General features: G+C 37.8%; 2 protein-coding genes across 5 annotated transcripts; one reads left to right on the top strand and one right to left on the bottom strand.

Annotated features, from left to right (window-relative positions):
* The first annotated feature begins 1,514 nt into the window (after positions 1-1,514).
* On the top strand, positions 1,515-13,165 carry sh3yl1 (SH3 and SYLF domain containing 1). Of its 3 annotated transcripts, none has more exons than XM_040051743.1 (11): positions 1,520-1,737; positions 5,438-5,548; positions 5,696-5,809; positions 7,588-7,652; positions 7,891-8,003; positions 9,189-9,317; positions 9,423-9,567; positions 10,027-10,108; positions 10,215-10,280; positions 11,463-11,495; positions 12,599-13,165. In XM_040051743.1, coding segments are annotated over exons 1-11 (1,068 nt in total). In that variant the 5' UTR covers positions 1,520-1,736; the 3' UTR covers positions 12,808-13,165. The 3 variants fall into 3 exon arrangements, with proteins under 3 accessions (XP_039907680.1, XP_039907677.1, XP_039907679.1); XM_040051745.1 differs by having other exon boundaries at positions 1,520-1,732; XM_040051746.1 differs by lacking the exon at positions 10,215-10,280 and having other exon boundaries at positions 1,515-1,733; positions 10,027-10,135.
* LOC120746292 (solute carrier family 22 member 13) lies at positions 11,790-27,944 on the bottom strand. Of its 2 annotated transcripts, none has more exons than XM_040051728.1 (10): positions 27,530-27,638; positions 24,521-24,614; positions 23,320-23,474; positions 21,858-22,026; positions 21,673-21,775; positions 19,248-19,393; positions 17,521-17,732; positions 17,021-17,129; positions 15,840-16,091; positions 11,790-15,611 (listed from the first exon to the last, which is right to left on the bottom strand). In XM_040051728.1, exons 2-10 carry the CDS (start codon positions 24,577-24,579, stop codon positions 15,530-15,532), a joined length of 1,287 nt encoding a protein of 428 aa, XP_039907662.1. In that variant the 5' UTR covers positions 24,580-24,614; positions 27,530-27,638; the 3' UTR covers positions 11,790-15,529. The 2 variants fall into 2 exon arrangements, with proteins under 2 accessions (XP_039907662.1, XP_039907661.1); XM_040051727.1 differs by having other exon boundaries at positions 11,800-15,611; positions 24,521-24,618; positions 27,530-27,944.
* Between the last annotated feature and the right edge of the window lie 12 nt (positions 27,945-27,956).

Below are 27,956 nucleotides of genomic sequence, written 5' to 3' on the forward strand. Positions count from 1 at the left end.
CCATAGGTGTGAATGCGGGAGTGAATGTGAGTGCAAATGGTTGTCTGTCCCCAGTGTTGGGGAGTAACGGAATACATGTACCGCCGTTACGTATTTAAAATACAAAATATGAGTAACTGTATTCCGTTACAGTTACCATTTAAAAAGGTGGTATTTAGAATACAGTTACTTTGTTGAAATAAATGGATTACACTGCGGTACTTTCCCGTTTCATTTTGTCGCGGGTCAGGACTGTTTGGGTTTTGTTTGACAGCTACGTTCTGTTGTTCCAGGCGGCAGCGTTACGGTTGCCATGGTTACAGGGCGACGCTCTCTCTCTCTCTGCGACTGTGTGTTTCCTGGGTGAGAGAGCGCCTTTTCGTTGTTGTTGTTGTTGTTGTTGTGCTAAGCTAACAGGCAGAATGCTACAAGCATAGCTCTAAAGAATGTAGCATCATGGGCAGTGTAGTCCGCGTTGCAGGGAGAATGGACTGCCATACACGTTATGGGTCTGTGAGCGCGAGGAGGGAGAAAAAGGGGAGTGGAAAGGTACGAGTTGTCATCGAGGAAAAACGGGAGCTGGAAGCATGTAAATATAATAATAACCACTTCAGCCAAGCAGAGTGCCTGACGAGCCCAGTTGTAAGTAAGCTATTAAGACTCGACTGTACACCGTGTTCGTGTTTTCCTCCGAAAACAATAAGTTCCGTTGGAGCAGTCTTTCAACGCCTCTTTCTGTCTCTCGCAAGAAAAGTTGACCAACACAACAAAGTAAAGCTATTTTTCGGCTACAAGCCGACAGGGACCCCGCCGTATTAGTCAGAGGCCCCTTTACTACAGTTCGGAGTCGCGGACCTTCAGTAATAGTAATAAATCACACAGCAATAGTACATTCACGTTGTTGTAAAAAGCATGATAATATATTAAGTAATCCAAAGTATTCAGAATACGTTACTGTCATTGAGTAACGTAACGGAATACGTTACAGAATACATTTTAGGGCATGTATTCTGTATTCTGTAATGGAATACATTTTAAAAGTAACCTTCCCAACACTGTCTGTCCCTGTGTGTTAGCCCTGCGACAGACTGGCGACCTGCCCAGGGCGTACCCTGCCTCTCGCCCTATGACAGCTGGGATAGGCTCCAGCGCCCCCCCGCGACCCTGAAAAGGATAAGCGGAAGCGAATGGATGGATGGATGCTTTATATATCAATGGACGCTTTTATTACATTTGTATTGTTTATTATTGATAAAAGTAACATATTTTTTAATATCTTCAGTATATTTTATATATAGACTTTTTTTTAGATATTGTAATAATATATACAATCAATCAATTCAATGTGCAACTACCAGAGGTAAAACTCATTATCTGGATGCAGTATTTTTACTGTCAGATATCAATATACCTGAGAAACAACAAACATCTGAGTACCAAATTAAAAGCCTCCACATTAACCGCGCACCTGAGAGTCTGAAATCAGGGGAAAAGCCACCCGATCGAGCTACCTTGCAGACACGCGAGAGCGCGCCTAGTTGATAGAGAGCACCAGCCTTCACACAGCAAACCGACACAGTTCCAACTGCCCTCACCTAACCACGTGCCTCCGCTTAGAGCTTCTCCTTTACGTAGTTTTTGCGCGCGCAGTTTCCGGCTGTGAGAAGCGTCAGGTGAAGCGGAAGTGAAGTGAAGAGGCTTGTACTGCTTACCTGTCGTCAGTCAAACTGACAGAGAAGAAACAAGAAAAAAAAGTAAGTTAAAGATAAAAAAGTAATTTAAGTACGCAAGGAGTTGTTTTATGTGTGTGTCTGCTGTTTCAGGTCTGTTCTACCTGTACACCTACAGGGTTAGGTTTAGTAAAAGAAGACCAGTTTTACCAGGAAACGTTCTTACAGTTTAATGTTTACTCCCTTATAAACGGCAGTTTTAGTTTTTCTGGCTCCCAAACTGAAGAGTAGGACCCCCCAGAGGGTCACGGGCAGAGGGAGATGTGGGTTAGGGGAATAAATATTTGTTTATTAAAATATGTGTACACAAAAAAAGCATACTTTACAAGACATCTGACAGTTTGTTTGGGGGTTTTTTAAAGATATTTTTCAGACATTTAAAAAAAAAAAAAAAAAAAAAAAATATATATATATATATATATATATATATATATATATATATATTTATTTATTTATTTATTTTGTTTAAACTTACATGCTGCCTATTTTGGCCTTGGCCATAGGGTTAGGTTAGGTTGGGCTGGATTGGGTTGGGTAGGGTTGCTCATGTTGTGGAGAATCTGTGACATCTCATTAGTGTTAATGGGCTATCGTTAGCTGTTAATCAGCTGTGAGTGACTGCTTCTCTGTGCTGCTGGGTTTGTTATGTTACGAGTGAAATTAATAAGATTAATTATACTAGTTTATTGCCATTGGACCTCGTCATATGTGACCAGAATCTTGTGAAAAATAATCAGAACTTCCTTGTGGAGGTAACAGAAGCAAGAAACCTGCGCTAATTCCCAGGAAAAGCTCCTCATTTACATCTAAAACCTCTTTAAAGACAACCCAGCTCCTAAGTAACTAAAACCTAAAGGACTTCTGCCAAAAATCTGACTGTTCTTATTAATGACTAACTAACCAAGACAAGTTAATCCTGTCTGATGACTATAGCATGGATCAAAACCATAAACCACTAGAAACTACTAAGAGGAACTCCATCATAAAGAACAGCCAGAGAACTGACCAAACCAAGAAACATTCCCAGCTTGACCATCATAACTGTGTTTTACTATCCTACATCAAAGCATCGTGTTCACATTAAGCTATTTACCTTGTTGTTGTGAGCAATTGTGATGTCATACTCCTTGTATACCTACGCCCACTTGTGGTAACTGTAGCCTCTCTCATTGTATTAATCAAGCTAATCCACATACCTATCTCACTAGATAGGTTTGTGGATAGATGTTGCAATGTTGCAATGACCATTATAAATAACACCAAAACTAAACTTAATTACAAAGCTGTTGTTTTGCTATTTTTTTGTCAAGTATATCAAAAGTATATCAAAAGTAATGCAGAACCTATTAAAATATGATAAATTTATATATAACATGATCTAGTTCATGACACACATGGTGGAATTTAAGCTTCCTGTAAGCCATATACTAATCCAAGGTCTCAAAATTTTATGTTGGACTTCAGCTACATTTTCAAAATGCCATATTCCTGATGTCATAGTAATAAATATTTTGATTAAAAATTTGAATGACATAGGTTAGATAGTTCTCTAGATATAGCTATTTAAAAATAGCTCAATTGAAAGGCTTGAAAAGACTTGAAATTACCCCTTCAACATTTTTATGAGCAAATCACAGGGAAATCACAGATCATCAGTTGACATGCAGTGACTTTGGAAACCTCCCTAGTGACCTATTTAGACATCTCTTTAACAAACTGTACCATCTTAAAGTCCAAAGGAACATTGTTGCAGGCATAAGGAACACCCATAGCCAACCAAAAAACCAATTAAAATCCTGTATAACCGCTCCAAAGATGAGTCAAACTTCTATGTAGATGATCACAGTCTAATTACCAGAACTTCTGACCAACAAGAACATAAAGGAATGTTTCAACCTCCTTAGACACTAATTAAACTTGCATGATTGACTAGAATTGTCTAAAAAGAGCAATAGAACTTCCATACACAGGTAGATTCTGTCTGAAAGATGGCTATAACTAACACCACCTCAGTGCTAGCCCTGTGGAGTCTAACTGAAGCCACTGGATTCACGTTCAGAATGGAGGATTGGGTGGTTTCTCGGAGTCGGTGTTTTCTCCATCAGTGCTGCAGGCTGTGATGGAGTCTAGGCGATGCTGCAGGAGCACTTGGCCATGTTGGCGTGTTGTTGGTCAGCGGCACGTTTGGATGTGCTGTTCAGGCTGTGTCATGTGTCAGGAATTTGCTGCTGCAGCAGGAGTGCATTTTGGCATGTCGGCAGACTGGTCACAGCTCTCTGACTCTGACTGCAGAGATTTCCTGGAAAGTCTTATGACGTGTGACCTGAAGAAGAGTCATCTAATCTTAAAAATCAAATACAGAGAAAATGGGAAGAAAATTAATCTCTTACTGTTTTCAAAAGCAGAAATACAAATTCATTTTCTGGTATTAACTTTAAAAAATATATATTTTAAATGTGAACACTGAGCTGCTGTTTTCAAATAAGAGTTCAAAGAATCCCCATGACTTGGTAGAGAATAAAACATGATCATAATGATATATATGTGTGAATGATTCATTTAATTCTTTCTGGAAAAGAATGAAAAGGTTCTGCACCTGCAGACTTATGTGTCATATGTGTTATCATCTACAGGTTTAGGCATCCATCAATTAATATTATGATAAATCATTAGGGGTGTGTGTGTGTGTTATACTATATATGAGAAAGAGATTCTATTTTCAGATATTTTGTTATATTTGTTATTTGTTTTCTCTGAAATAATCAAAACATTTTTGACTTTTTATTAATGTATTTAATATTTTAATTATATTTTATTTCATACTTAATATATTTTAGACTTTAATGTTTTAAGAGTAATACGTTTTAAGACTTGTTTTAAATCTCTTTAAATACTAGAAAAAATATTAATATTGTTTTTATTTAAATCTCTTTATATTTCAGATATGTTCTCTTTTTTTGTCTGTGAACAAATTTAGTAGTTTAAAATTTATATATTTAAATAATAGACTTAATTTTGATATTGTGAAAATCACATTTTATAAATGTTACACACAAATGTAAAAATTAATGAGGGTTTAACTACACAAATATTTATGTTCTAAAAAACTTTTGAAAATTTGCTTTTACCACTGCAGTTACAGAAGTTTTGTCTGTTTTCTATTTTAAGGTAAATAAATCCAAATATAGAAAGTAGGGGCAAGAAAATATTCAGTGCATTAATTGGGTAGTCCTCCTTAATGGAAGTTTATTTGGATATGCACATATTTTCTTTGAATAAAGTGTTGCTGACATTACACTAATGGATTAGTTATTGGCCAGGAAGCTGCGTAAAAAGGGAATTCCTTTTATGTCACAAAAGCTCATATCTGTCCTTATTTCTTCTTGTTCTGGACTGAATGTTCCTCTTCAGCTAGTTTCAGCCGTGAGCAAAATGATTGTTTTTTTTTTTCTAATAAGTAAACATGTCCCTTAAAATAACGTGCCAGTTATCAGCATAAATGAGCTTTTGAGCCTCACAGTAAAAGCGTAATGGGAAGTTTGTTTGCTGCAGATGGAGATAAGATAAGATCAATTAAAGTGAACAGTGAGCTCATTGATGAATGTTACTCTTCGGTTTGTTGCCAGGATGATAACTTTTCAAGCTGTTGAGGAGGGTAGGGTGGAAGGGGGCAGCTTTGAATGAGCTGCTGATGCCTTTAATGAGCCATGTAATTTGGGTGTTTGCAGTGAGTAACCCAATCCCATCCAACCTGAAGTCTGAGGCCAAGAAAGCTGCCAAGATCCTGAGAGACTTCACCGAGATCTCCAGCAGAAATGGACCAGACAAACTCATCCCCGGTAACAACCTGTCATATTGTCAGCTTTATGTACTGAGGGCTAGTCCAGTGCTCTTTAAATACTTGGGTTTTCTAATATATTTTAAAATGTGAAGTATTTTACTGTAGTGTAGCTAAAAGTGTGTACTCTACCATATTTTTGTTGTAGCTCACGTAATAGCTAAGGCTGAGGGTCTGGCCATCATCTCCGTCATCAAGGCAGGCTTCATGATCACAGCCAGAGGAGGCAGCGGAGTAGTAATCGCCAGGCTTCCTGACAGACGTAAGATCACCACTCCTTCCATGCTCTGTAAAGGTTTGGAATTTTGCACAGGCAACTGTCGGTGTGTTTCAAAAAATATAAACTTTAATTAAGAAGGCTGCTCAGGTAAGTCACCAGATGCCAAAATATGTGGAGACTTATGTTGTCTTTCTTTTTTTCATCTGTCAGATAGAAAAAAGCCTTGCTCGATCAATCCACAATTGTTTTGCTCCTTCCAACCAGCACTTCAGCCTCATTGACAAATAAAATGATTCACTCACAAGCATCAAACTCCAGTTCTGAGAAATTAAGCTATTCCAGAAAAAAAAAATTAAATGCTATTGAGGCATCAGCAGTACTAGCATGGTGTTCCGCAAAGCACGATTCTGAGTCCTCTATTGTTTGTTTTTACTTGTGGATATAACAGTTTGTTTTTCTACACAAAATAAATATGGTTTTGCAAGCTTGTATTTGTCTGAAGGATATAAGCACCAAAAGTCTGGAGAAATTGAAGACATTTTACAACAGAATTTAACATTTTTACAGCTTGCTTCAAAAAGTAGATTTGGTTTTTATAGCTAATTCCCCCCTTTATACAATTTTAGTGCTGTGAATTATAAAATCACCAGTTTAAATTGTGTAAAGGCTTAAAGTTTGCATTATTATGCCACGGTGGGTTCTTTGATAGTGGCACAGTGGCTGTAGCTACTAGCTGTCTGCTAGGCTTCATGTTAGCTAATTGGAGTCCAATTGAACCCTGGTCTATGTCTGTACTGTTGGCACCTTTTTGGAACATTTCAAATCCAAATATCTGAGGAAAATTACTTGCTGTGCAGTACTACGAGGACAGTCCACGAACTCTGTGCTAAAACTGTAGTGGAATTCTTGGAATTTATATGCTCTTATCTCTTAGCATGTGTCTGTGTGATGTAACAGTTGTACAAAGCAACTGAACTTCAAAAAAAAAAGATTGTAATCGATTGTAGATGGCATTTTGACAGTAGTATACTTTTGTTACCCTTCCAAGTAAAGTCTTTGTATGTTTGTAGAAACATGTTGCTTCTGGAATTTATCTGCATGATTGATCTGAGTGACTGAATTATTATTCCTCTGTTATTTGATTGTCACAAAGTATAAGATGAGTACACATTTTTTTTTATGTGTTCTAGAAAGTCTGTACTCTTTATTAGTAAGGTAAAGAGAGTTCAACAGCAGAGGTGTCATGTTGGAGGAGGAAATAATAGCTGGTTTTTAATCATGGATTTAGCCGCAGTCTACAAAGCAATTCTTGTGATTTGCTGCTGTTTGCCTGTTGTCCTGTTTTTTTCTTCTTATTTGGTTCAGTTTTTGCTGTTTTTGATCTTCCTGAGTCTCTCAATAATCCTTTTGTTGTTTTGTTTTGTCTTGTGACATTTTGGGCTCCTGCGGTTAAAAAACAGGCCTCCCTGCAGTGTTGGGAGTGTGCTGTAGTCATCTGACACGTCAAGCGTTTGATGTCAGTGAACTGGTCTGGCGGTGGCGGATGTTTGAGTTTGTCGTGGTGCCAGAACCCACCGAGGGTCACACGGGCCTTAATGAGTGGTGCCACCACCCCTGCTCTTCTTCTTCAGGCTCTTTTGTTGGTTTTCTGGATTTTCACATTAAAGGAGCAGTTCACCACATCTGAAAACACTGGCGCCAGCAGTAGGCCAAGCCATTCTTTACAGTCCAGCTCTTGTCAGTGTGAATAATCCATCCTGGCTTCAGCCATAAATATTATCCATGCTTGAGCTTTATTCTGTGTGTTTTTGTTTCTGCAGGCTGGTCAGCACCTTCAGCTATTGGCATCGCTGGTCTGGGTGGAGGCTTCGAAATCGGGGTGGAGGTATAATCCCAAATCTTATAATTTTATTTATTTGATTTCTGATTTGCGTTCCAAGATGAAACATTTGTATTTGTGTTGAATTTAGGGGTTCACAATAATTGCCAAAAATATATCAATAGTGTTTTTAAAGGTTGTGAATGCAGCGGTTTGCATCACTGAGATGTCAATTTGTCCTTTAATGCACCACATCCCTTTTTGGAAAGCAGAAGTAAAAGCTAAATTTCTGGTCCCCCCTCAGGTGTCAGACTTGGTGATCATCCTGAATTACCGGAGGGCCGTCGAAGCCTTCACAAAGGGTGGGAACTTGACGCTTGGCGGGAACGCCACTGTCGCCGTGGGACCTGTTGGAAGGTGAGTCTACTCCCCACCTCTCCTAACACAATCTGTCTGTCTGTCTTTTAATTGCCTTGAATGCTTTCTGTTTATGTAAATTACAGCTTAGGTTTGATTGTCCTATTCTGCTTAGAGATTTATGAGACATTTAATGACAGTTTGTGTTTTGAGGCCTGAAGCAGATAGCCAAACTGTCTGAGGTGGGGAAAAAAATCACCCGTAATTTACTTTAGAGGCCAATTAAGATATTGAGGTTAATTTTAGAATAAGGTGGTTTCAGGGTGGGTTAACCGGTTTTGGTGCTCATGTATTGGCAGGTGTTTGTGGGCGTGGCGAGTTACATGTCAGTCGGTTCATTCTCAATAAATGTTACAGACAGACAACAAATGGTAGCCAGAGCTGAATTTGTTTGAAGAAGATGGTCAGTTGTTACAGTTAGTTTATGTTTGAGTGTATATGGTACTATGAAATTAGTCACATACACAGTGATTGAATAACCCGCAACCAGCTATAGTTTTACAGACACAGCAGGAAATAAACCTAAAGAAGACTGCAGGTCCTTGGAGAAACCAAGGACTGTGATTTTTTTATTTTTTTATTTTTTTTTTAAATATAAATTCCCCTATACTATGCTGGGGTTTTGTAACCAGAAGTGGCCATCTTTGGATGAGAGATTGAAAAGCTAAGGTATCAACTAGCGCCAGCTAACTGTACTAGCAAGCTACATTATAGAGGTACAAACTGCTAAATAGTCATAACAGCCAATAAAAAGCTATAACTTCACTCACAAAAGCTGGAACACAGATTTATTGGTCATTGAAACAAGTTTTGCAGTTTTTTATTTTGCTATTTGATTTTTTTTTTTGGGGGGGGGGAGTAGTTATGAACCAAGTTGCAGCTTGGTTTGTTTGGTTTTTGCTTTTATTTATTTCTTGTTTGTTTTGTTTTTTTCATCCAGTAAAACAAATCTGTGCTTGGAAAAACTTTTTTTTTTTTTTTTTTTTTTTTTTTGTGCAGAAAAAATGTTTTTAAAATTAAAAAGAGCATAGGAGCATAGGACCCAGGATCATGTTCTGTGAAACATATCACCAGTGCTAATTAACCGGTCATTAGGTGTTAATGTTTTCAAATTCTGAAATTTTACTTGACCATTTAAACTTCACCTTTGCCAGTTTGATCAATAGAATAAATTCTGCTTGTTAGGAACGTGGAGGCTGATGTGGCTCTGCGGAGTACTGCAGCTGTGTACACCTACTGCAGGTCCAGAGGTTTGTTTGCAGGTATTTCTCTGGAGGGATCCTGCCTCATTGAACGCAAAGAAACCAACCGCAAGTATGGGGGGAAAAAACACGAATCAATCTGCTGCATGTCAGAAGTTTAACTAGTTCTGTCTTTTCCAAACAAGTGCTTGTCTTTAATCCAGTAGTGTTGTTGCAGATTCTACTCCCAAGACATCCGCGCATCTGCCATTTTGAATGGTGATGTGGAACCGCCGTCAGAGTGCTATGACCTCTACCACATCCTAGATGTCTACACTGAGGCCTACACCACCGACTGGACAAGCAAGAACTTGCAAACTAGGGTACGCAAACCAAAAGCTTAACTCAAAAAGGAAAGGCAGCTATGTGTGAAGTGAGGATGGTTTCAAAAGATGCCCTAAATAGTTTCCAGTGTGCTCACTAAAGGGTAGGTGAGTGCAGGCAGCTCAGTTCAGCACACAGATTTTTCTAATACAAAGCCATGCTGTTGGAATAGAGGCAGTATGCAGTTTAGCATCCACCTAAAATACCCTGACAATTATTGTGCTTTATTTTTTACATAGTGGCTCAATAGTGTAGTGGTTTACGCATTTGCCTAACAAACAAACAATGGAGACACAAATTAAGTGTAGCTCAGTGACTGTTATACTGAATGTCATGTGATTTTTTTTTTTTTTTAAATTTATTTATTTTTTTGTCTGTTTTTTAATTTATGTATTTATTTATTTTTTGCCTTTATCTAATATGCAGTACATAAAGTGTACATTTGTGTTTGTCCCCAGTCATCCGTTCGCCCAGCCAGACCACCAGCTCCGATCCAGTCAAAGCCACCAAGCTACTCCGAGGTGTCAGCAGCCAGTGCCGGTAAAGCTCAGAAATACAACTGTTCAGGTGCTATTAATTTATGGACGAAATTGTCTGTAATGGGGTGTGTGTCTGTGTGTTTTTGCGTCTATGTGTCTGAGTACAGGAGCTGGAGTAAGGACTAAAAACACTCTCTACCCAAGTGTCTCTGTCTATAAATCTGAAACCTCAAGTGAGTTTTACATTAACTTTCATTACTTACTCCTTACCAGCTATTCTTTTTTTTTTTTTTCTTTCTTTCATTGTCATTTTGTGAGGACCGCTGTGACTCCTTGAGCTCACTTTCAAACTCAGAGGCCTCTGACTTGGTTTTATTGCCCATGTTAGTAACTGGTTTTGGGTCTGGAGAATTCAAATCAACCAATTAGTGCAAACATATTTTTCTTTTCTTTGGGTTTTTGCTTGCATCTTATTATAGTCAGAATTTGTCATTTTTCTTTTTCTTTTTTTTTTAATCCTTTTTGTTGTCATTTTGTTTTAAACCATTTTGCGTCCCATTTCAGGCAGATTTCCATGCCTTTTGTGGCCGTATTGTGTTTCTGTGGTCAGTTGTGTCCCTTCATAATTGTTTAGCACGGCATTGTGGTTGTAATGGACGGCTTAACAACATCCTGGGTTTTTTTTGCTCGAGAAATGGTTAAACTGATGCAAAACAAAAAGAACAAAAGTTGTTCGTGCTCATTTTGTATCCCTTTTCTTTCAGTTTGTCAACTCTCCATGTGGTTGTTTAGCATCGTTTTCAGTAATTTTGTCTCCCATTTGTATTTACCTTGTTTTGTATCTTCATGTGGTCACATGGCACAGCGTGTATTCAAGTCTGTTATTAACCCACGACCTTGATGCAGCCAGTACCAAAACCCATTAATAATCCTAGTGTTTTGTGTATGTACGTATGTGCGTGTGCATACTTCGGCGACACACACCTGTTCAAACGGCTACGTTGCGGGGACCTGACCCCTTTGTGTTGATAAAAGAGTCCTCCAAGGTAAATGATTAATTTTATGGTGAAGACGTGGTTTAAGGTCAGTGAGTCTTCAGCAAATTAATGTAAGTCAGTATGATTGCTTGTGCAGTGATAAACACATTAATATATTGTTATCAACTTTGGGGCTGCAGCTCTATCTAGTGTTCACAGCACATATCTGCAACTTAAACTGCAGCGCTATTTATTTTAAATAAGCTCTTTATTTAAACACTAATGAATAAATTTTAATGGAGGAAGATGGAAAAAGAGCATTAGTCTTTCATATTTCTTGTTTGAGAACTTATTTTTATTAATGTTTTCACAGCTGTAGATTAATTTTCTCCAGATTCATTAGCCGTGACTCAAATTGATGTTTTGTTTCTCTTTCAGGTCAGTTTGCCTCCAGAAACTCTCAGAAGAACGGTATGAATATTTGACACATCTCACACAAAAAATTAGTCTAGTTAACAAGAAAGTTGAGGTGCTGTGCAAAATGTAAATAAAAGTCAAATGAAATGATCTGCAAATTTCATAAACCCATATTTTATTCACAATAAAGCATAAAAAACACATCAAATGTTTAAACTGAAAAAAAAAACATGAGCACATTTTATATTTGATGGCAGCACCTCTTCATTTAACAGTAGTCCATAAAACTAGGAATTGTGGCAATGTATTGCCTGGTAGAAGATTCTAGCTGCTCAGTAGTGCTGAGTCTTTTTTTTCCCCCAAGGTTTAGCATTGTCTAGATAAAATGTGTAAAAATATATGTTGCTTTAAAACTTTTAGATACCTTCAGCACTGATGGTGCCTTTCCACATGTGCAAGTTGCCGGTTCCAAAGGCACTCATGTACCCCCATACCTCTTGGACTAAATAGTGATAAGGAGCCTGTTTATCAAAGTTCTCTTAAGTTCCCAGGTTGTAGTGCCCATGCACTAGAATTTCAAGAATTTCAAATTTGGATTCGTCTGACCACAAAACAGTTTTCTACTCTGCCTCGATCCCCTTCAATTTAACTTTGGTCTAGACAAGACATGAATTATGTTCAGATTTGTGGATGGCACAGTGAGTGTTCCTTAGTCCATGCAGTGATTTCCATGACAGCACTGCCACCTGAGGGCCTGAAGATCATAGGCATCCAATATTGATTTTCAGCCTTGTCCCTTAATTTTTTCCCAGATTCTCTTAAACTTTTGATGTTTTTATGTAATTTAGAGAATGAGATTTTCTCATGATCTAATTAGATGAAAAATGTGCCTCCAGCTGTTTCTTTTTAGTAACCCTTACTATTTCAGCTTTTGTTTCGTAACTAATTCAAAAGTAGCTTTTTTTCATGAAATAGTAAAATGTCTGTTTCAACATCTGTTTTCTATGTGTTATTGTAAATAAATATTAATATTCTGAATTGTACAACATAAATATATCAGACCTATGTTAAACAGTGAATTTGCAGTAAATTAAATCTGCTTTTGTCAAATGTTTGTTTTGTTTCTGTTTTACTTTCTTTGTTTTTGTTAATTGTAGATTGGGGATCATCAGAGGGTGGAGCCACTGGGCTGATGGTTGTCACAGCGACACACCCCTTTGCAGGGGAGCAGCCAGGTGACCTCAGCTTTGTTCCAGGCGACCGTATCACTGTCATCACGAAGACCGACTCCCAGTATGATTGGTGGGAGGGGCAACTGGAAGATGGTCGGGTTGGGATCTTTCCTGCAAACTTTGTTACATATTGATACTACTCTCTGGGTGTCTGACAGAAAAACATCTGAAAGAACCAATATTGGGTAAAATGAGTTTGGAACGTGGTTGTTCTGTTAGGCGTAAACACTCCACTGCATTAATATATTTGTAAATGAATTAATAATCCTTCAGTTTTTCACATAGTAAATGTAATATTGGAAATTTTGAAACATTTGTCAGACAAAATACATTTTGACATATTTCACAAAAATATTTTAACTGCCATTTTTAACCATTTCAAATGTTTCACATTTAATATTGAAGTACCACTGTTTGTTTGTTTCTTGGTACAAATTTGAATCACAAAAAGACAACCACTTGGATTAAATGAAATCAACTATTCCATTATTATTGTTATTATTATGATTATTAGTTTCATCATCATAATTATTATTATTTACATTTAGTTTGAAATTGATTGGGAACTTTAGGCTGGTTGCCTAAAGGCTGGCTGCCAAGAGAAGCATTTGTTTGTTTGTTTGTTTGTTTTTCTTTTAGTTTAGTTTAGTTTCTTTTATAGTTTAAACTCTTGATATTTTAAGATCAGTGGCACCACCAAAACTGCTGTAAAGTCTAAAAATTGAACAAAAAGTTGAAATTTAACTGTCAGCTGCTGTGATCAGGGAACTTTAAGGGGCTGTAAATTTCAACACCAACTGTTAGGCACTTTCTTTAGCTCTTTAAGTCAATGTGTTACAATTATCGTGGAGATGGTTATACTGACTTTGCTGCACCCTTGTTCTTTTTTTTTTTTTTCTGCATGTAAATATGGTTACACATGATGTTGTAATAATGTTAAATGGAGCGGGTTACAAGGTGGATGAAGGAATTTTTAAGGAGTTTAATATGCATATAGGTTTAAATATTTTGTTTTTCTTCACTTTGCACTTTTTTAAAATGACATTTAAAGTATGAGTTTAGGGATCTGCTAATGTTTTAATCTTAACAATGTCTTCAGATTAATAATTGTGGTGTGGGTGGGTATTGGGGGGGGGGGGGGGGGGGGGCTTTTTCATAGCTGCAGTACAATGTACTGTTTGGATCCTATGCAAATATTAATAAACCTTATGTGTTCTAAAATATGCGCTTGTTTTTATGCAGAGAGAACAACAGAAATTTAAAAAAAAAAAAAAAAAAGCTAACTGGGCTGACATTTGAATATTTCCTGCTTAATCTCACAGAAAAACATTACATTACTGAAATCCCTCACATCATCACAAATAGTCACATTTATTTAAAGTCGTTGTCAATGACATCAAAGTAAAAACAATATTATTTTTTTTTATCACAAACTTGTTTACAATAATACAATAATTTTTACTATTATGATTTTGTTACTGTGTATAATAATACATAGTGTCATAGTGTCTGCTCCTGTTATGGTCAATTATATTTGCACAAATTTATTTAAAAAAAACACATTTAAAGATTAACACCCACAACAAAGGCACAATACTGTAACATACCTGCAGTTGTTAAAAACATTTAATTACATCTGAAATCTACATTTTTGTTGTTTTTGTCTGTTTTTAGTTTTAAATCTAAGAGAAACTGATACTAGAGATGATGAAGATACTCTAAACCTACTTGTTACCCTTGTGGCTCCTTTAACATGAAACAGCTTTTTTATTTTATTTTTTTTTAACTTTATTGGCAGCTTCACATTTCAGCTGTTTATTGTTTCCACTTCATAACACCCTGCTTCTGTCTCTCTTTGTTTCTTTGAGAAAACTCCAAGCAAACCAAAATGTGTTCCTACAAAGCATGTGACATTCACATGTCTGGGACAGGACCAACAAATGAAACATGGGAAAATAGTGGCATCTCCTGGAATAGTGGATAACATAGAGAATGTACTTGTAACAACAACTAGTTACTACAGTTTGTGTACTCAGCACATCTATGGTACTCAATGGGCCAATGGGATGCAGCAGAATCCATTAGTGGAAGCTCAAACCTGCATTGTACACTTGGTAGTGTGGAACTAAGTATTGTCTTTTTGTGTATACAAGCATATATTTGTGGTCTTTGGCCATAAATATATTGTCTGATTTTGAGTTTGATACTTACAACATGTAAAACTGGGATAGTGGCAAAAAAAAAGACTGGAAACGCTACATAAAGCTAACAAAAAGAGAACAAGGAAACCACTAAATATGACCATTTTTCAAATATGTCCTTTTTTCCCCTTAATTGAGTACAAAAACAGGATAAGAATGAAATAAAGAGATGGATGAGTTTTAAGTATTTCTGGATGTTATCATTTACAGTTTGTAACATTGTTAAAAGAGTCAGAGAAATCCCTGTAAAAACCAAATCTAAACGATTCTCATTAAATAGAGATTATGATTATGCACAGCACTGGTTCAAGCATACTTATTTCAAAACTCTAACTTAAAATGTCTTTTTACACTCATAAAACAATGAATGAACCCAAAACTGCTGATTAACGAACATAAAAGGAAATCAGCATTTGGTTAAATTTATTTTCACAATAATAAAAACGCAAAGTGGTAACAAATAGAAAAAAAAAAACAGCATAAGAATAAAACACACCTCCTTTCAAGTCTTGGAAATCCTCCAACATCCTCTAAGAGGGAATAATTTCAACCTGCCGGCTGGTATTTTCAAAGTATGAAGTTTCTCTAACATGAACTCATGTTTGTTTTTGGTCTAATTAATATCAAAGCAGTAACTGAAAGCTGTCGGCTGCATTCATATCAGCAGTGCTGAAATTGTGCTGTCTTTCTCCACAGGGAACGTTTCCACTTTGCTGGTTTGGCTGCTCACCAGTGTCCTGAAAAATCACACAGCATGAGATGCTGTGAACGAGCCAGGCAACTCACATGTGATGTCATATATTTTATTTCTTTATATTTCTTTGTATTTTACAAATGTAGCTGTTTTTCTGAAAAACAAATGTACATCTCTGGGTTTTACAGCCATTATTACTGGTTTTTGTAAACTACTTAAAAAAATAAGAACGTTAAAGAAAGTTATTGCCACCAAAACGACCAAAACTCACTCTGTCCTCCAGAGCGCATCCATGGCACGTTGGTGGGGCTGTAGCTGCCTGTTGCAGTCCGCCACAGAGTCAGGAAGTGGGACACCACTGGTTTCCGGCAGCAGCAGGCACAGTCCACAGCATATGATTGGTCCACTGCTGTAGATAACCATAGCAGCCAAGGAGATTGCTCCGTCAGGGTTTGCGGGGACGAGGGTGTTGACCAGGCAACCGAGCCGGAAAGACAGGTTGACCAGTGATAAACAGCGTTGCCTGGATTTAAAAACAAAAAAATATATACTCTTATTGAACAATGGCTAGAGAAGATTTCTGCTATGCTGTTTAATTGCCCCAACATCTCAACATCTAATCTCAGATGAAAAGTAGCTCAAAAACCAATAGGACCAATTAAATTTGCAAGACTTCAATATCAGCTAGAAGATCATACATAAACAAATCGTTCAACTAAGTATTGGAAGTAAGAAGCAGATGCTGTGGAAATATATGCTTAATGAGAGTAAACCAACCTTACAACTTTTGCTTTCAAGTTAAATCATACCTCTATAGGCTAACTAATGTGTACAACTGGACGGGGTTTATGGTGCCCTTGGTTCACCATGCAACAAAAGAGAAGTTTCATACAGAAGATACATGTTGTTAAACTGATGTTTAGTTTCCAGAAACTGCTCGTCTGTGTACGTGAAAAAGATGATGGGTAGATTTCAGTTCACAACTATTTAGTAACCAAATTGTCAAAAAACAGAAAACTATAATCTGACTGATATTTTCGCTTTGGTAAGGACAACATCTGCCGTGGCTCATAACACAAACACTTTGTAACAGCAGAACCGGTTACCATCCTTGATCCATCCTTGTTCCAGGGGTCCAGTCCACAGACTGCTTAGCTTAAGTGAAGTTTAGCAGACAGCTAGCAGTTACAGCTGTCTGTGTCTTTACTACTTGTCAGTCAAAGAGGCCACACCCCTGTTTTTAAAAAACAGCTAATTTTTAATACAAGCGTTATAAGACATGTACCTCCACCCCCATAAGGCTGTTAGAAAGAGGTAAATTAAACAGGTTATAAACATGTTTATTTTGCAGTAAATCTGGACATTTTAAGTTTGAAGCCAGGCTCAAGTGAACATTAGAGGAATGTCTGCTTGTGGAAAACCTGCATTAAAGAGTGTTGTGTTGTTTTGTACCTGACCACAGTGGGGAACAGTTCAATGCTGTACAGAGTGGAGATAAAGATGGCAGCCAGGACGCAGAGTTTCCCCAACAGAGCCAGACTCATAACCAGCATCGGCGTACCTGCACCAGAGTATCAGAGTACCAGTCTCAGAGATGGTGGTCAGATTTGATTGGAGGCTGCAAACTGCATATAGAATGATTCCACCTACTCCCACTAATGTTGTGTTTTTCTACCAATATTAAATACCAGTATTTTCTCCCACTAAAAATATTGATACAGATTAAATAAATCGACTGCCTGGGACAAAGAGCAACTGTCATCAAGAGCTTTTAACACAGTCTCCTCTTATGGCGTTCAAGAATAGAAACCTAAGAACAGGTGCTTTTCTAATGTTTTTATTTAATGTTGTGTTCATTTTAGTTTAATTTAATTTAATATTTAATGTCTCTTAAAAATTATTATGAACTAACCTAAAATACTGAAAATGCGGATAAGTACTTCCTCACTCACCATTGTACCTGGACAGGAGTAACGACACGAAGCAGGCAGCTCCACTGAGGAACAGAGCGAGCATGCTCATTGGCCGGCGTCCCAGACGAACCAATGGGACAAGCAAGCAGGGAGCTTCTGATAGCCCGGAAAAGAACTGGGCAGAGTAAACGCCAACACCGAATGAGCCGATGTTCAAACAAATTCCATAGTATGTCAAAGCTGATGCCGCGCTGGAGGATGACAGGACATTTATTTATGTATTTATTCATTTATTTTATTATGCTTTAAATTTACCAATATTTAGTTTTGTGAATTTTAATTTTTGCACTTTTATTATTATTTATTTTCCTTTTATTTTATTTTCCTTTATTTTGTTTGATGGATTTGCATTTATTTTATTTATTTCACCTTATTTATTTATTTTATTGTATTTATTTACCAGTATTTTGTTTTGTGAATTTTCTTTTTTTTTATTTCACTTTCACCTTATTAATTAATTAATTAATTAATTTATCTATCAAGGTTTCCTCTGGACTTGTAAGTGAACACTTTAAACAATGATGAATTTTAAAACAAAACTGTGACAACGTTTCTGATTAAGGTTTGTTTGACATAAACCTGTAAACGTTTAACTCAACATATTGAAGGGTTTTTTTGTTGCTCATACTTAACCACAGTTTGGTTGTACTGCACACAGAGTATTGCACTCCCTCCATTTTGTTTTACAGTTTTCCGTATAAATAGAAATTAGTAAATACAAATTTACCCTCAGCAGCCTTTTATCCATCAAACACTCACTCAAGTGTAGGACTTTTAATGATATCAGCTTATTTTTCCTGTGTGCCTGGTGTTATAACTCACACAAACCAAAGGTCCCTGATGACGAAATGCTGTTACTTCACACCGGTTGTTTATGTATTATATAACCCTGTTACCTTTGGCCACAAACAAGAGGAGGCTCAGACTTATTGAGAACAGTCTATTCTCGTTCCTTAAACTCCCTAATTCCAGTTTTACAAATTATTCTGCATGCAATACTAAAAGATTCATATATCTATCTATCTATCTATCTATACACACACATACATATATATACAGTGGAACCCGACTTATGAAATTAACTCGTTCCAGAGGGTCTTACGTAAGTCAATATTTTCGTAAGTCGAAGCACCTTTTTCCTTCGCCTTTTGAGTGAGGCGATGCTGGCTGAAGACGAAGTTCTTGGTGGAGGCTGAAGAAAGCATACGTTTGCATGCACACATACGTACATGTACATAACATGGAATTTAATTCTAAACATTAAAACTAAAACTTACATTTACGTTAATTAATGTACGTATGTACACTGTGCAATTATATTTTTTTAACATTTTTTTTAAACTCGCTCATATTTATGCCTTATGCCGGTCCCATTATGAATGAACGACAGGCTAATTGAAAACAAAAAGCACACAAAATAGCGCACTGCAACAACAATAAGTCTTTCACGTGGAACAGCGAAACGCATTTCGCAAACGGATTTCGTTACACGGGCATTTTGTCGTACCACGTTAATTGATTAATTGTCTTCTATTATACAACTATATTACGAATAGTTAAAAATTTTATCTAATATATTTAATATGAGATATAATTATCCAAATATTGTGGCTTTAAATCTAATAATTTGATGTGAAAATATTCATATGTTTATTTATCTTTGTTATAAAGGGCTGTGTCCCATATGGAGCGTGTGCAGTAGGTACCTCACACAGCTCATGACAAACAATCGCATCAGGACAGTTGGGTGCTTCAAGTGGATTATGTCACTGGAGGCATGATCTCCAGTCACAGGGTCTTCTCTCTGAGCTTCGGTGGCTTTCTGCAAGTCTGACCAGGCGGAGTCCAACAGCTGCACACAAACACAGCTGGATTATTTTATATATGTTTATTCACATACACACACACACACACACACACACACACACACACACACACACACACATATATATATATATATATATATACCATACCACCTTTATTTATAAAGCACTTTAACATAAAACCAGAGTTCACAAAGTGCTGTACATGCTAAAAGCATAAGTAAAGAAAATTAAAATGAGATAAGATAAAATAAATAACTAAAAAACTAAAATAAATTGAAACATGTCAAAACAAATTGAATCAACCCCTCTAATCAATGCCAAAGGCTTCAGCGAATAAATATGTTTTAAGAAGACTTTTAAATTCAGAGAGAGAAGAGGCCTGCCTAACATGCAAGGGTAGATCATTCCACAACTTTGGAGCAACTACAGCAAAAGCACGATCACCTTTAGATTTATACTTAGTTTTTGGTACCTTAAGGAGCTGCTGATTGGCGGACCTAAGGGAACGGGGAGGTGTATATGGTTGTAGTAGCTCCGAGAGGTAGGGGGGGGCCAGGCCATTAAGAGATTTAAAAGCAAATAAGAGAATTTTAAAAACAATCCTAAAATGTACAGGTAGCCAGTGGAGTGAAATTAAAATTGGGGTAATGTGCTCAAACTTTTTTGTTCCAGTTAAAAGACGTGCTGCAGCATTTTGCACAACCTGCAGGCGCCTAATGGACGCATCACTAACCCCAAAATAAAGTGCGTTACAATAATCCAGCCTAGAAGTAACAAAGGCATGGATTACTGTCTCAAAATGCTGTTTCGATAAGATAGGCTTTATTTTGGCTAATTCCCTCAAATGAAAAAAGCTAGATCTTACAACAGCTCTGACCTGGCTTTCAAGTTTAAGATTTGCCTCTATTTTAACTCCCAGATTAGTGATGACTGGTTTAACATACTGTGCCAGTGAACCAAGATCTATAATAGTGGCCTCAGAAGCGCCACCAAAAACCATCACTTCTGTTTTCTGTTCATTAAAATGTAAAAAGTTCAAAGCCATCCAGGCCCTTATATCATCAAGGCATCTGAGCAGCGGGTCTACTGAGAAGCCATTTATCTTTTTAAGTGGGAAATAAATCTGGGAGTCATCGGCGTAGCAGTGGAAAGAAATCCCATGTTTCCTGAAAATAGACCCAAGGGGTAGGAGATATAGAGAGAAAAAAAAAAATATATATATATATATATATATATATCCCACCTGAACCAGCTGTAAATTTTTGAATTTTAAGTTACTGTACAAAAATCACTGATTCGGTGGCTATCAGCTTGGAAGCACTTACAAATGATCCAGCTGCTGATTCAAAACTGTTTGTTTGTTTTTTGACCTAATGTTTGAAAAAAAAAACTCCCATGAGAACAATCGATTTGTTAGTCTGTGTTTCTGATGCCAACACATTCAAAAATGCTGATACAGGGAATGTTTTTCACCACACTGAATCCCCTGTTATGTAATAGCTGTGCCGAAAAGCAGCTGCAATTTTTTCCCCCCTGCATGAGTTTGGAGCCTGTTGTTTTTTGTAGTTTTCAGTAGAAAAATTCTTCAAATGTTTTCAGGGTTCAGCTAGTTTAACATCTGGACTCTTCGCTGCTGGAGTACGAGTACGACGTGGTTTTGTCTTCCTGAAGAAAGCAAGGCCTTCGCTCAAATAGGCATGTCTGAATGACAGCATGTTCAGGCTGTCATTCAGACAGCTGTCATGTGATACTAACACCCCCACCCACCTACTCCCTCCCCTATCATCAGTGATTTAAACTGTGAGCTGATAATAAGCAGTATGGTCCCAGAAGACCATAATTTCCAAAGAGAATCTCAGATTCTGGTCAGACCAGAGGGTGGTTGTCAGGTCAGCCTCAATCCATCAAACAATGGTTTTAAGCAGTGTTCCTGCACATTAGTGCTACAAGACGTCATAGACACCAAAGCTCTACAGCCTTTTTACAGACCACAGATGACAGAATTCATAAACAGTGGTCGACCCCTCTCCAGTTTACCTCTGATAGAGTTAGTTTCTTTGAGATGTTCTTTTAAGAGCATCGTAAAGAGTGACGGCAGAAGTTTTAATGCACCTTTCTCATTACATAACCTTTCCATCTATTGTTGACCATTTTCCAACTTATTTTAGAAGACCATTTGTTTCTTTATATCTTGCTGTTAAACATTATCAAACTAGCACAAAGAGGAGCTGGGTTATAATAAGGAATAATTCTACTTGTTAACACAAGACATTTATGATTTGAAATGAGGCAAATGTTTGTTTACCAGGTCCAAGCGCTGGTTATCTGCAGGGCTGTTGCTCCGGTAACGGTCCAGGATATCTGTCCTCTTCTTTAACAACAGCCATCGGGGAGACTCTGGGATTGAACTTGAAGGAGAAAAACTGTTATTGCTTCCTTTATTAACGGTCTAAATGAGGCTACCACAGGTGAACAGGTGTGCTGGCCTACAGGTAGAGTGGCAGACAAATGATCTGAGGCAGAGCCAGTGACAGGTGCAGACGTGTCCAGGTAGGGTTGAGCCAGGCCAAAGGAGCTCCACCCATTGTCCCCAGGCTGAAGCAGAATGGCAGGAAAGCCGGCGGCCACAGCCGAGAATCAGGGGGAGTCCACTCCACTGCTGCAACGCAAACAGTTTAAAACAGTCTACAATTTAAATTCTGCAGGTTTCAGTGCTATCTTCAATGTGAACTTGCTCTCCAAAGCTTCTAAAGATTTATTAGAGTAGCTTTACGTGATTTATTATTTAAAAACGACCCTTCTTTATGTTATACTGAACCTTGCTGAAGCCCAACTGTTTTAGCTCCAGTCCCTAAATGCCCACTTCCTTCTGATTGGCCAACTTAAATATACATACATTTATCTCATAATTTAAAACTCATCTTTAGCACACAGCACTGTCAGATAACATGCATAAGGAAAAAGATAATAAATCTATAATAAAAAGTCTCCATAGAGTCATCTTTAAACATAATGACTTACCTTAGTTAGCTAAGGTAATTAGAGTTAGATAAAATTAACTGCTAATAATAATAAACAATGAATAATAAACCAAATCTCTGTCTCTGTGTATTTGTTTCTTTGACCCAAAACACCACTTACAAAATGTGATCATTTAAAAAGTGTTAAAGGTACCCCTCCAAAAGTTGATTCTGTTCATCTGGACGTAGCGTTTTGTGGGAGAAACGTTTCGTCACTCATCCAAGTGACTTCTTCAGTCTCAGCTGACTGCAGGTTTCCCCAATCTTATAAACAGTGCATTTGCATAATGACTGAAACCAGCCCACTGAGGAACAATGGGCTGGGAGGTCAGAACTGACAATAAATGCTGAAGCAATGAATAGAAATATAATACAATAAATACAATAAATATTGAATTAGCTAAATTATAAGACCCTGAGTCTTCCTACACTTTGGGTCCATGACTTACTATGTAAAGGCTAGCTGCTAAATTAAATCAAAGCTGAAGGAATAGACTGCTTCCTCCAGTCTGCACATAACACTGTAGGGGTCAAAGGTTAGGAAGCTGCTGGAAGCAATCCTGCTTCATTAGGCCTCAACCTGGTCAAGATGGCTTTATCTGGAACACGTGCTTTTTATCAGCCTTATGTAAGTATGTCCCACCACGGTCCAATTAAAGTCAACATCCAGCCAGTGACCCAAAGCCCACTGAGGGCTGTCTGATAACGAACCACCTTCCAGCTCTCACAAAACACTGCAGGCTCCCCAACATACTTTGTGAGACACTTCTAAATACATTTTGAAGTTGGATACTCATACATTTAACTGACTTTCTTTAATTAACTTATTAATGGTCAGAAAATGTCCAATGAAGACCACAGCTCAATATAACGGGATGAAAGTAGATGTGTGATACAACATTTTAATCATGCTTTTAGGTTTCTTGTGTTACCTAAACTGAAGGCGCAGATGTTGATGCAGCAGCAGCAGATTCCAGTCAGGCAGCGAAGAATAAGGAAGAGGAGTGGCTGAGGAAAGACAGCAGGAACGAGGCCACACACGGCGTGCACGCACATAGAAATCAGCAGTACTGGACGCTTTCCGTACCTGCACAGAAACCATCAGCGAGATTTTTCTTGTTTGAAGATGAGTAATGACTAATGTTTATTTTAACTTAAACTTGACATATACACTACAAGTCAAAAGTTTGGACACACCTTCTAATTTTTTATGTTTTTTCTTTATTTTCATGACTATTTACATTGTAGATTCTCACTGAAGGCGTCAAACTATGAATAAACACGTATGGAATTATGTAGTGAACAAAGACGTGTGAAATAACTCAAAACATGTTTTATAGTTTAGATTTTTCAAAAAGTTTAGATTCTTCCTTTGCTTTGATTACCGCTTTGCACACTCTTGGCATTCTCTTGATGAACTTCATGAGTTAGTCACCTGAAATGGTTTTCCAACAGTCTTGAAGGAGTTCCCAGAGATGCTGAGCATTTGTTGGCCCTTTTGCCTTCATTCTGCGGTCCACCTCATCCCATACCATCTCGATTGGGTTTAGATCAAGTGACTGTGGAGGCCATGCCAACTGGTGTAGCACTCCATCACTCTCTTCTTGGTCAAATAGCCCTTACACAGGTGCTGTTAACTTGTGATTTCTGAGGCTGGTGATTTGGATGAATTCATCCTCAGCAGCTTTCTTGGGGCGGTCCTCATGTAAGCCAGTTTCATTGTAGCGCTTGATGGCTTTTGCAAAGCACATTTAAAGTTTTAGCAAATTTTTGGACCCACTGACCTTTAGTAAGTAATGATAGACTGTTGTTTTGCTTTACTTAGCTGATTGGTTCTTGCCATAATATGAATGCTAACAGTTGTCAAATTAGGCTGCCAGTTGTGTACCAACCTGACTTCTACACAACACAACTGATGGTACCAACCTCATTAAGAAGGCAATAAATTCCACAAATGAACCCTGACAAGGCACACCTGTGAAGTGTGACTACATCATGAAGCTTATTGACAGAAAGCCAAGGGTTTGCAGCGCTGTCAATAAAGCAAAGGGTAGCTACTTTGAAGAATCTAAAATATAAGGTCCAAACTTTTGACCAGTAGTGTATTACAGACTGTCAAGTGTTGTGTTGTACCGGTCAGATATGGCTCCTCCAAACAGAGATCCCAGCAGCAGACCAGTCATGAAGAGCATCTGACCATAAGACAACCAGTCTGTCCAACCACACACTGACTGACACACACACACACACACACACACACACACACACACACACACACACACACACACACACACACACACACACACAGGCAAATATAGATGTTTAAGTGCAGAATACACTCAGAGAACCAAAATATAAGATGCAATGAAACAAGTTTCACAAAGATTAACTTTTCTGTTTACAATGAGAGACATGACGTGTACGTGTAGCTGTGGGGGTTTATTAACTTGGCCATAATCAGTTTGGATGTGTTTTACTAGTTGAATAAGAACTGAATCAAAAATCAAATCAAATCAAAATTTATTTATATAGCACATATTAAAACAACAGTGTTGGCCATAGTGCTTCACAGTCAGTAAAAACATGAGACAATTAAAACAAACAATAAAACAGGACAACAACACAATAGGTAACAACACAATAAGCTAGAACAGCCAACTAGTTAGAATCAAAGGCCAAAGTAAAAAGATACGTTTTAAGACGTGATTTAAAAGACTGGATAGACTCGGCAGTACGAATATGAACAGGGAGGTTATTCCAGAGTCTGGGCGCCACGGTTGCAAAGGCCTGGTCTCCTCTCGACTTCATTCGAGACCTAGGTTGTGCTAGGAGCCTGTGATTGGATGATCTAAGTGCTCTGTTGGAGCACTGAAATCCTGACTTTTAGGTAACATTGACAGAGTCAGATTTTCTTGAGCTCCTGCTCCAGAATGGAGTATGTTAACTTTATACAACTTACTAGTGATGGCCCACATGCTGATCTCAGCAATTTAGTTAACATTAACATTTGAGCAATCATTAGCTTTCTGACCTCTGATGACCTCTAGAAACTTTTATTAATATCTTTAAAATGATAGTGGCACATATGACAATTTTTGCAGCACAAACCAGTACCAAAATAGCTGGATTTAAAGAAGGTAGGGGTTAAATGTCAGGTTTCAGACACATTTAAATCCGGATGCTGAAACTCAGGAGTTAGGTCACTCTGGAGTTAGAACATTCTAGAAAAAACAGGATTTGTTTTGGTTTTTAGCGAGGTATCAATCAATTGATCAAGCCTGGTCACTGCTCTGTGTATGGCTTATTTAATGAGTCGCAAATACACAATAGTGGAAGCACAGATTAAAAGTTTACAGTTTTACTGCTACTTATATTCAGCCGTACGGCTGTTCGATATAACGATATATATCGGATGACGATATAAAAACGTCTATCGCTTCATTTTACGCTATTGTTTGTTCCGTGGTGTCGCAAAATAAACTGTTTACGGCAATATTTTTTCATCGTTTTCATGGTCACTGTAGTGGCTATATTAATTTCTTAAAGTTCTCTCTTTCTCCTATATTTAATATAACCACACTACAGATGGACAAGCACCTGTTTTTATGCGTTGTCATTAGCAACAACAACGGTAAAACCATTGCGTGTCCGCTTGTTTATTTTCCACATAAACCTTTCACAATAAAGCTCAAGATCCTGTTGAGACTTTTCAAAATAAACTGAATCACGTGGAAGATGCAGAATATTTACTGATGAAAAGCAAAAAAGAGCCGTCAGGTGCTAAAAAATAAACCTTAGACTCAAACGTTAGAACAGGCTTTTCCCCACAGCACGCTGTGTAATAATACTCACAAAGAAAACGGCGGCCGTTAAAACTTATGTCTAAAAATTTATAGTTTCATGCATCGGTTAAAACACTGGACTCTAGGTACATGACGCCCAGCTGGAAACACTTCACGCAAGTCGAGCTGCCCGAGATTCACAGAATTTACAGAGAATGTTAAATTTTTGTGATTTATATCGTTATCAGGACGATAAATGCCTTATCAGGATATGAGATTTTGGTCATATCGCACAGCCCTATTCAGCCGGGTTAGTAATCTGTGGTATGTTGGTCTGCTTTGGATTTCCGAGTGGGAAATGCAAGTTAAAGGGGCATTTCATAAAAAAAATTCCAATTGCGAACTCAGAATTTGTGACTTCTAACATATTCAGGAATGCACCTACATGCTGTACATTCCAAGATCTTCCTCTTCACCTAGAAAACTGCAGTGTTTTTCAGACCATTCTCTGTAAAGCCTAGAAATGGTTGAGGGGGAAAATCCCAGAAGAGCACAACACAACAACCACATTCAAATTCACTTAAATCACCCTTTCTTTTCGATTGTGATGCATAGTTTGGTGCTGGCCCAGCAAGTTGCCTGGACCATGTCTACATGCGTAAATGCATTGAGTTGCTGCCACTGGTTGATCAGAAATTTGCTTTAACAAGCAGTTGAACAGGTGCATTTGGAAGACGGAACTAGCAAATTTTTGATTCTGTGCTTGAAAAATACTGAAACCTTTCTTGGATTTCCTAGATAGAGGTCCAGACATGACTACAAATGTCTATAACGAGTTAAAAAGATTACAACACGTGCTTATGCTAAGCATGGCTAAATTCAGTTATGATTAATGACAGACAATTTACAGAAAATTAGCTTTTTTTACTTTACCCTCAGAAATGGTTCATTAACAGATTCAAGTTGATTATTAACACCATGTTAATCTCTAGAGTTGCTGTTATGTAATGCAGATTACTGTCCAGTTAGCATGTTGGCTGAGACTTTAAACCGATCATTTAATGTTGAAACAATGTTTAGTGAAAGAGGCCACAAGCTGGCCTTTCAGTGGTGTCAAAAACTGAAAGTTATATAACTAGAAAATCTAAAGTTTATTAATTGCACGTTTTTCATTTTATTACAGTTCATTTCTAATGTGTCTGAAACTATATTTAGGCCTACACTTTAAACCATGAGATAACTATAACAGTAAAGGGAATAAGACACACGCACTTAAAAATATCCCCAGGTGTTGCACCATCACAGTATTCATGACTGTGTTACAACTTCAGACCTCTCAATGAAAATAATCTTCACTCACGTCTCGGATCCCGCTCTCTGTCCTCCAATCGGCGTCGTCCTTTAAAACCTTGCTGAGCGCTGATTGGTTTTCCTCCTTGTTCGGTGCCAACTTTTCAAGCCACGAAGCAAACGTTCCAGTATCATTGCCATGGCGACATGTCTCGGAGACTACAGCGTTGGTGAAAATGTCCAGAAAAAAGAGGAAAGCCGTGAAGAAGAAGATTAGAGCGAGGCGCCAGTAGACGGAGAGCTGCAGCGGGGACATGAGCGGGCCTGTCTGGTCTCCCACAAGCTGATTCATCCTGACCTTTACCATGCTGGAAACTTCAAAACTCACAACTTTGATGTCTTCAGGAGCTCCACATGTTGTTCCAGCAGACCTCTGAGCAGCGCGTGCCGGTCAGGTCTGAACAGCTGCTGCTGTCACAAGAAAGTGGTTGACCTGT

This window comes from Simochromis diagramma, unplaced genomic scaffold (genome assembly GCF_900408965.1).
Source record: "Simochromis diagramma unplaced genomic scaffold, fSimDia1.1 OVJJ01000107.1, whole genome shotgun sequence".
NCBI lineage: Eukaryota > Metazoa > Chordata > Actinopteri > Cichliformes > Cichlidae > Simochromis > Simochromis diagramma.

Bases quoted from the DNA above. Each gene is read 5' to 3' on its own strand.
- sh3yl1 (XM_040051743.1), top strand. The intron at 5,549-5,695 runs GTAACAACCTGT...TTTTTGTTGTAG, and splicing joins ACCAGACAAACTCATCCCCG to CTCACGTAATAGCTAAGGCT. The intron at 10,281-11,462 runs GTGAGTTTTACA...TTTCTCTTTCAG, and splicing joins CTATAAATCTGAAACCTCAA to GTCAGTTTGCCTCCAGAAAC.
- LOC120746292 (XM_040051727.1), bottom strand. From the start codon at position 27,826: ATGGTAAAGGTCAGGATGAATCAGCTTGTGGGAGACCAGACAGGCCCG. The intron at 17,130-17,520 runs GTGAGTGAGGAA...ACTCTGGTGCAG, and splicing joins ACTCCTGTCCAGGTACAATG to GTACGCCGATGCTGGTTATG. The intron at 16,092-17,020 runs GTACAAAACAAC...TTTTAAATCCAG, and splicing joins CTGTTCCCCACTGTGGTCAG to GCAACGCTGTTTATCACTGG.